We start from the raw sequence: 9938 nt of genomic DNA on the forward strand, positions 1-9938 counted from the left end.
AGGGAGGGAGAGAGAGAAATATCTGCCCCAAAAGAAATGAGTGCCAACTGTCAAAGCTCATCATGCCAGCAGAACAACTCTCGTCCTGTTCCTGATCCACATTCATCAGATGGTGCTCATGACACCAACACTACAAAAAAAATCTACTTGTGTATTATGGACACCCAGGTTTGTACAGAAGCAGAGTCACGTCAAAGAGCAACACCAAAATACACTCCTCCTTATGCACTCTATGACTTCAGCCCATAAATGGCCCAAGACAGCTTTTAAAATTTCTTAGTAGGATCTTCTCTCCTCCTTAGCTAACAAAGCTCCTCCCCTCCCTACTTCACAACCTAAAACCTTCTTGCTCAGCCCAACCTGCCAATGTGAACTCTGGAGCACGGACTGCCTCCTGAGCAGACACTCGGAAGTTTGCAAACTCCCTGAGCAAGTGAGGCAGAGGAATACTGGCTGTTGCTAGGAGAGGAGCTTTTGTCAAGCAGCAGGCTTCCTGCTAGACCTACACATGCGCCCAGGGCAGGGAAGGAAAAAAACCCACAGGCCCCAACAAAGATGCCTTGTGAATCACAAGGCGTTTGCCATCTGTTGCTGTATCTCAGAGCATTGTCGTGGATGTGAAGGAGGCCCTGCTGGTCCCTTCAGCTGATTAACTCGTTCACATGGCCAGGGGCACCTCTCTGCAATGCAGATCTCACTAAAACAACTGCACTGGCAAGCTGTGATTTAATGAGAGCATGGCAATAAACTGTCCTCAAAAATATGATGCTAGAGTGCAGTTTCTCCTGCTGGGTGGCTAGAAGGCTCCTTTCTGGATGAGATCAGAAAAGTTTAAATAGCATTTATTGGAGAGTAACTGTTTCCCTCGCACAAAATGTTAGTGGTATCACATGCAGCAGATAAATGAAAATGAAGCAATCAGTAACTCATCCTGAACACAGCACTCTTTCTCCTGCAGGACTCCAAAGCACTTTTCACCTGACTAACCTCAGCACATGGTGGCTGTGCTACTCTGTGTGAGCACACAAGTGGCCACAGGATGGAACCAGAAGAGTATGTCACTAAATGTCACTAACAAACTGCACCAGGAAAACATGACGCCAAGTGCCTGGCTGCTGTTAGAAAAAGCCAGGAGCTAACTGATACCTCATTTTATAACACTCAGGTAGAAACAGATTTTGGCTTTACACCTTCCTGAAGCAAAGGATCTAAGAAAATCATAAACTTTGTCTCTACAGAATATCGGAGGGAAGGCTCAACATATCTTGGCATGCTCAGAGGCCAGCGAGGAAGGTCAGGTTTGATGGGGCTTTGAGCAACCTATCTAGTGAAAGATGTCCCAGCTCATGGCAGGGTTGTTGCACTAGATGATCTTTATAAAGGTCCTTCCCTATCCAAATCATCCTGTGATTCTATGATTTTAAGTTACTGAGCAAGCTACGGTCATTTAGCGAGGCACACCATAAAACTTTGTCTCTGTAGGTGACAGTGATGCTTTCTCCACATTCACAACCAGAAGCAAAGGTTCTCTCAGGGAAGAGACTTCCCACCTCCCCCATATTCTGTTTGACCCCTCCTTACCTTCATAGCAGTCCCGCACTGTTCCAAAGTAAACATAGTACTGGTCATTGGTGAAGAACAGGAGACTAAGCCATGAGTCAAAGGCGTAAATGGGCACAATGAAGAGGATCCGAACAATGTAGCGCTGTTCGTTTGGGCAGCTATAGCAGCGAAGATGCATGTAGATCTGAGAGGATGGAGATGGGAAACCAGGATCAGCGGTATATGGAACAGAGAAGAGAAACTAGAACTGGAGAGTCAGTTGAGCCAGAAAAAACAAACCAGCAAAACACCTCTTGATTGCCTCCAGCAGCCTCAAAGTGACAAACACTTAAAAAGAATAAAATCCCTGTTATCATATGGCATCAGTACAGCATCCCTTAGTTTGCAGAGGGGAAAGAGCAGGAAAAGGAGGTAGATGCATTTCTAATCTCATTTCTGCTAGGGAATTAATTTACTGTAATTATCATCACCTTGCCCATATTCTTTTGTTCATACCTTTTTTTTCCAGTTATCAATCCTATATTCCTGCATCGCAAGATTCACAACACCACGGGCTGCTTTTCTCTGAAGAGGGAAGGTGCATGCACTTTGCGCATGGTCGTTGTAAACACTCTCACTCTCTTGGCAGTTTTGGATGCTTTTAAAACTTTGACCTGAAACAACTCAGGAGAGCCCTTCATAGCACTGCCAGGAGCTGATAAGTCACAGCCCATCTGCTCAAAAAGTGCCATTCTGCACATTGGTGACAGCACAGCCACGAAGCGTCAGCCGTCAAGTGAGCACTGAGCTCATGCACCATGCTCAAAGGAAGCACGCAGTCACACCGTTTGTTTTGTCTGACTGCACACATGCCAATCCCCCTAAGTCACTGTCTGAGGGGACTGCAATGTCCTCACCCTACCCACTCGCACCGCTCAGTTTGTTAGCCGTCATTAAATCCCACACCTAGGATGCTTTTTCACAGAATACCCATCTCCTGGGAAAGGTATTGACCACAAGCACACCCTGAAGATGAGCACCACTCCTGCAATGGCCTAATAATACGGCCAGAGCTTCGGCATGAGTTGCAGTACGTTCTGTCAGCCACGGAGTCAAGAGAGGGCACAATCTCCGGAGGCAAGGCCTCCGTACAGCAACCCCCATCAAGCTGCTAGTTTATTACATATATGCCTCATGACTGACTGTTTTTACTGCCTGAAGCAGCACAAACATTTGTCTGAAGCTTCACTCTGCATTGAGGGGTACTGTGAGGATTCTCCAACGTCTAATGGAACACACACTGATGATGCTCTCACTTTTACCTCATAAGGGAGATGGAGTTGTCTCTCTCCCCAACTATCTGTTGCTCATGTCTCCCGGCCTCTTGACCAGACCTGGTCAAAATCAACTGAAGGGCTCAAAATACTTCTGTTTCCTCTCTCTATCCCACAAGGAGCTCACAAAAGCTTCATTTTTTGAGAAGAACAGGTTGAAAATAAACTAACAAACCTTAGGGATATTTTTTCCCTTGTGACAACCCCAGTGACGCACCTCACACAGTACAGGGACAGCTGACACCAGAGTTCAGATGACTCTAAGCTTTGCCCTTGGGATGTCACGAGAGCCCTGCTATGTGTGTGCCTACTAGAGCGCAGTAACTGCTGCCTTCTAACGGGACAACAGTGTGTTTCAATCAACACCGTCTCTCTGGCACTGACCTCCACTGGTTTCTTCTGAGAAGGGCATTAATGCCTAACTGTGCAATGCTATACTGCAGAGGAAAGATTTCTTCCTGCTCTCAGTAGGCAATCAATTTGTGCTCTAAAACAGGAGGATCCATGGCACTTGTAATTGTTACCTAAGCTGGTGAAACTGCAGGTGTTACTCTTATTCATCAGTGATTAATCCATTTTTGAACTTCACTAGCCCCTGCACTCCATCAATGGGCTGTAGTTTTCTATATCCTAGTCATCACTCTGGAATCTACGGACCAACAGGTACAAAATACAGGTTGATAAATAACAGGGCTTGCGTTCCCCACTGTGCTTTACAGTTCACACGACAACTGTGTGAAAGAGAGGTATGGAACAGGGTGCAAGGTTTCACTTGTCCTGACTTCCTGAACACCTGCCTCAGAAAGAGAGGAGGGAAGAAAAACTAAAAAAACCCATTTCCTGCTACTCCTTTCTGCAGCAGAGTTCAGCCTGTGGAATTCACTGGCACAGGAGATCAAAGGAGGTATGTCAAACAACAGATGACCGTGATCATTTAGCTAACAGCTGACACAGTGACAAAATGGCTAGGTTCAGCTACAAGATCTGGGAAAGGATGGCTTGAGATAACACACCTTTCTGCAAACACTCAGGAGATGGACAAATGTTTTACGCCTGCTAGTTTCAAAGCATTTGCTTGCTCTACATTCACACTGCAGAAAGTTTGAACCCCAGCAGAAAAAGGCCTTCATATATAAGTTGCCACCTTGATCAGCACAGATAATATATCAGACCCTAAAGAGGAGGTCCTGGTACCACTCCAGAGCCCCATCACATAGCTGTATCTGGCAAAGATACACCAGATAATCACGTATGTTCCTCCAGCAGGGAAAAGGATGAGAAGTACAAGGGACAGGGTTTTACCTGATGGCAGGTGACAAGCAAAGCTGTCCATACAAAGAAACCTGAAATGGCCTGAGCAGCGGTGGTCATGAGGAATATTGGCTGCTCCACAGCAGTAGGGCTGCCATCCTCTGGCATCCAGGAGAAGTTGGGAGCCACAGCTGGAGTGGTGGCCGCTGACCCCAATCCAGGGGCTGCAGTGATGTCAGTCATCACTATCATGGTGCCTTTTGGTCTGAGGTTCCACTTGCGCTTGCTAGAGAGCCACCCACGAGCCAAGACCTGTCAAGGAAGAGAACCAAAAAGCAATTGAATCAAACTGAAAGGACTTAGGAGCATAATGATAACAGTACTTGCGTCTCTCACATGCCTTTCACCAGTCTCTTCTCATGCTTTACAAGCAGGACCTGCATAAGTCTGCCACTGCCACCCTTCGTGATACAGCAAATCATGTGGTACTCAGGAACCTCTCTATCCCTCACAACACAGTCTCCCTGAGATCATGAAACTGCCACTGCCATTGTCACCACCCTTCTGCAATAAAAATATGCTATAAAAATATTTAAGAACAAGATGAATACAGCATCCACCCAAGACCACAAGAATCTGCCAAGTCCTGAAAAGCCAGAGTCTTATAGTTTCATTTGGAAGGCACCACAAAGTGTCACTGGGCAGCAAGAGGGAAAGAAGAGCATCCTTATTTCTCCAGCAAACCTCCAACTCTCCTACTGCCATTCGGAAAACTACACTCGGCCCAAAGCACCTTCATTGGAAGGATAGGTGCTGAAAGTATTCCTTGTTAGAAAGAAGAGCATGAAAGCAATGCTTTACCAAACATTATATGGCATAGCACACTTATCCAGCCTGTCATTAAATCCTCTAACCTAGCATTGTTTTCTACATGACCTGAATTTAACCTGATTGGCTTTTAAAAGCCAATTGACCCAGAACACAAGCATACACAGGATTTCAAAGCAGCATGACCCTTAGTCATTTCCTGGATGAAAAGCTATTTTCTTTCAATAAAACAAATTCTTGAAGGTCTAAGATCAAAAGCAGCTATTATTTTCAATTTGGTTGTAAGCAGGCTCTAATGTGACCTCTGGATTGGAGGAAGATAACCCACTTAATTCAAGATCACAAGCAGTCAACCACTGGTTCTATCCACTAGAAGAGCTGCTTCTGATGCAGTCACAGTAAAGACATGGTTATTAAGAGGAACGGCATAATACTGCCTCCTCCTGATAACCTCCTAACAGTTTTGGGGATATCCTTTCTGTAAAAGTGCAAGACATACCTCTTGCACAGGCCTTTAAGATCAGCAGATGGAAAGGGCTTCAGAAATGATCCATCACCACAGTTTACAGCTGCAGCAGGGAAGGACACAGCTGTCATTTACCGAAAGGTCGCAGCAGAACACGAAAAAGAGTACACATTCACAGATGAACCATCCCAGCCCGGCTTCACCTGAAGCTACAGCACAAACTAGGGAACAGGCACCCAGTAAAAACAGAGGGCCAGAAGCAAGTAATACCCCACCACACACACACTAAGGTGTACAACTGAACCCTCCAGCACATGCTTTTCCAAACCACGCACTTGCACCAGCGGTGTGCAGCACTCTAACTATACTTACACCATATTCCACCTCATTTCTGCTTTCTTCCACGGGGGGGAAGAGAACAAATACAAATCCTGAGAAATAGCCATACTTTTTAAAGCAGATATTATCTTACTATAGAGGGAGCTGCACAACTATTACGTTTTAATTTACAGAATAAATTTCTTTGTTCTTTCCAGTTACTCTTTTTCAAAAATATTCCACTCCTAGTTACAGCTTTCCATAAGTGCACATAATGAAGGGTAGTTCCCTTCCAGTCCTGACCAGTACAGAAAATATAATGTTAAGTTTTGAGTTTCAAAGCATACACACACACATTATAAAAACCTATACTATATCTAAACATTTAGAGAGATGAAGGCTGGATGGAGGTGTCACAAAGTAGCAAGGTTTTTATTGCTTTGAGAAGAAAAGGGTTTCTACCCAAGTGACTTCTCAAGTGACTGAACGCTCACAGTCATGAGAGTGCTTCCTCTAAGCTCACGAAGGGCACATCTAAAATGAAACCAGAGCAGATGCACCTGTGGTTAACCTAGCTCTAAATAAAGTCTAGCCAGCTGCAATCCTGCACATCCCAGTGCGCTTTGGGAGCTATGCAAGAGAGGAAGCTGCTAAGCCCTTCCTAAAGTTCACGGAGGAGAGGATCTCTACTGCAGACCACCAGTGGCAGGTGGGGCAGGACCTGGAGTTCCACACTCCAGCAAATCAAACAGCGTAGACCCAAACACAGTGTCTATTATGTTAGCAGAACTTAACATCTGAAAGGGAATTCCTCCATTTCCCTGCATTCCTTTTAAAGCTGAAGCTGAAACAGCAAAAAATGATCAGCAAGCATTCTGACGTGACAAGGGTTACATATTCAGAAGCAAGGACACTTACAAGTTCAAGTCGTATACGTAACCTTAACACTGCCCCCTTGTGATTATACATCAACTGTCATTAATTACATGATTATGCATTATTCTTCACTTAATCCCCTTTAATTCACACAATCATTGAAACTAATAACTCTTTCTGACACTGTGTTCTGAAAGAAAATATACAAACTTTGTTAACCAGAACACCACTTCTCTTCTCCTATCCCAAACCCCAATCCAACTCACCTATAAGTACCCCTCTGTTTCTCACAGTTGCCCCTGAGGACAACTTCCTAATCGCTTGATCCTTTTTATTGGCTGTTCACATCAGTTTGCAGTTCATTCTCCTTGCTAGTGAAACACAAAGGAACATCGTACTCCTGAATCTGCAAAATTAAAAAGTACTTTCCAAATTATCCCTTCTAATCTCCTGAAGTCCCACACACCATTGCTACAGTGACAGGTCTAAGCAGTGCACAAAGCTATTATGAAAGACTACTGCATGCAAGAAGCTGAAGCTGTAGGCGCAATTCAGGTAATAGCGCAGATGACTGGAGCCTTAACTAGCCGGATGGATTTCAGCTCATTCACTACCACCAGCTCAGAGTCTGGTAGCTCCTCTTTTGCCTTGTTGAAAAAAACATCATGAGGGCAGGCTACAGCAGCTCTCTTAAAAGGCCTTGTTTTCAAGATGCCTCTTCCCCACCGTGCAACGGGACACAAGCCCAGCACATCATTAGAACAGGCTTCCAGCAAAGGTGGTGCCTGGGAGCACACCACAGCAAACACGCTGTCTTGACAAGCTACAGACTGAGCACCTTGGTGTAAGCAGTTTTCCTCTTACCTGACACAGTGAATGTGTTTTCATACTTGTTCCTTGGACACCTACCTCCATCACAGCCCATGTCAGTGTCACAAGACTTATCTTCCTGCTTCCTCTCACACATGGCGAAAAAAGTCTCTTCCAACAGCCACAAAGCTATTTCATATTCACCTTGATCTTCTCCATTTTCCCCACCTTGCTATTCCAGCTGTGCCACAACTTGACGACAGTTAGACTGCTGGCTGTGATCTTTGTTCTGTGCACTCCTCCCAGCTGGCTATACTCCTCTGTTGTTTCTTGCGCATTTTAAGCTCTTTGGGACAACCATCTTTTTGTTCTCTGCCTGTACAGTTCCCAGCACTGCAAGGTACCAAACCATGAGGAAAGCACTTGACATTACCATATGGCAAATCGGGGGCCGTTAGAAACCTAAATTACCAGTGCAATACAAACCAAACCAATCTAGTGCATAATACATTTTGAAGAGTTCCTTACTCTTCTGCCATATCCTGTTTTCTCTCTCCATCTCTTTCATCTCCATCTCATTGATTCCATTTCAAGAGAGGGTAAAGTTACTTGCACGCTTATTCTCTCTCTCTGGAGAGCTCTCCCAAATATATCAAAGGCAAACATTTCAACACTTCCAAATTTCACTCTTGAAGCTTTCCCCATCTCCAGCTGACTACCTTGCTCCCTCCGGAGGTAACCTGCAATATAGCACACGTCCCAAACAGGACCACAAGAACAGATAGCCAGGAAAAGCACCAAACTTTGGAAACTGGAAACAAGCACACATCTGGATGAACACAGAGGGCTTTCAGACAAAGGCTTAGGTGTATTTCAGGATGGCTGCAGGAAACCTGGATCAGCTGGTACAATTCCTGTGTGTGGGCTATGTGAGCTTCTGGCAGTGCTTAGATCTGCGTGAGGTCTACACCCAACAACCCCAAACGTGGAAGGCAGAGGTGACACCTGCCTAGATGCTATTATAAGTTATACACATTAGAGCAAGCCAGGACCTTGCACTGCTAAAGCATTAGCTTAAACACCAACCTAGTACCAACTTAAATTTATCTAACAGATCTTCTGAAAGCACTTTAGGAATATTAGGGTCTGCTCTCAATGCAAGGAGGAGAAAAGAAAATAAAGCGAAGCAATGTGCTATTTATACCAAGATAACTATCCTGAGAAAATAACCTAGAGACACAAAACACTGTTACTGAGATCCTCAATGGAGAAAGGGCTCCAACCTGCATGGGGACCAGTTCTGTTAGAGATACCACACCCATGTAAAGCTAGTGGGGATGTGTCTACAGGGCCTGCATCCACAGAAAAACAGCAACACGGTAATTCTTCATCAGGAGCAAACTGCCATTCCTGCATCTTTTAGAGCAGAGACTTTCTGTCCCTAACAGTAACATGGCAGCTTCCTCACTGAAAATAAACTTCTAACAGTAAGCAGAGGTGATGTGGCACAAGTGAAAACAAAAAACTTCAATTCTGGCTTGCATGAAGGCATGAAAAATGCTACCGCTGAGGAGGAGCTACTTCTGCGTAAACAAACACAAATATGTAAGAGACATTTCTGATGCAACGAAAGTGGTGTAAGAGGAGGGAGAAAATATTCAAGTTTGTTCCTTCAGTTTCTTGTAGGTGTACTTCTGAATATACATTCAATTGTGTATGTAAAACATATTTAAGCTCTAGTAAAGGAGGAGCAGGGTGCCTGCTCTGAGCAAGGTCCACTCTATTGCGGTAGGAAAAGATCTCCAAATGACATGACTCTGAAGCTGGTCTCTGCCATCTGCAAACACAATCTAAGTTTTTAAAATAGATCATCTCCTCTGAGGCTAAAAGTATTTCGTTTCTAAACTGCTGAGAGAGCAAAGAATGATGCACATAGCTATCCCATGAAAGAGTCTTAACAGCTAATCCTCCTCCTGCTGTACAAGATACGGTTCAACAAAACATGCACGACCTGGCTGCAAGGTTCTCCTGCAAAGCTACCAGGCAAGAAATTGCTCCTCCTTAAAACCTACGCCACACTTACTGTAGTTTCAAATGCCTACCATGCTGAATTTTGTTTCTGTTAAGATACCACAAAACCATTTTCCACTCCCCTCTTAACTTCTTATTCCTCCAAGAGTTTCTTCATTAAATTGTACTTCTGTTATAAAGACCAATGCAGAAGTGTCTTGTGGTAGGTTATCTACAGTCTGAATTTTCTGCATCTATTAGGACACAAGCCAGGGCTTCACATTGTGAAAGTAGGAGCTTTATCGTTTTCAGAATGTCCCCTAGACTTACAGTGAGTACAAGAACACACAACAAAGTGGTTCAAGGTTTATTTTAGGCTATTTTAATTATAAGAATGCCTAAAATCACCAACTGGGATCTGCTGTTTCCATTGTGCTAGGTATATATTGCAAATTCATAATTGATTTAAGGTCTTTTTGACCCCCAAAGGCAGGGCATCACCA

General features: G+C 44.4%; 1 protein-coding gene across 1 annotated transcript; it reads right to left on the reverse strand.

Moving 5' to 3' along the window:
• Nucleotides 1-1581: 1581 nt before the first annotated feature.
• Nucleotides 1582-7582, reverse strand: LOC104492600 (transmembrane protein 184B-like; the record flags this gene model as incomplete). Its single annotated transcript, XM_010135182.1, has 4 exons — nucleotides 7525-7582; nucleotides 5557-5642; nucleotides 4179-4439; nucleotides 1582-1747 (listed from the first exon to the last, which is right to left on the reverse strand). Coding segments are annotated over exons 1-4 (571 nt in total), but the record flags the coding sequence as incomplete, so codon positions are not given.
• Nucleotides 7583-9938: the final 2356 nt, after the last annotated feature.

Source organism: Buceros rhinoceros, unplaced genomic scaffold, assembly GCF_000710305.1.
Source record: "Buceros rhinoceros silvestris isolate BGI_N320 unplaced genomic scaffold, ASM71030v1 scaffold26964, whole genome shotgun sequence".
Classification (NCBI taxonomy): domain Eukaryota; kingdom Metazoa; phylum Chordata; class Aves; order Bucerotiformes; family Bucerotidae; genus Buceros; species Buceros rhinoceros.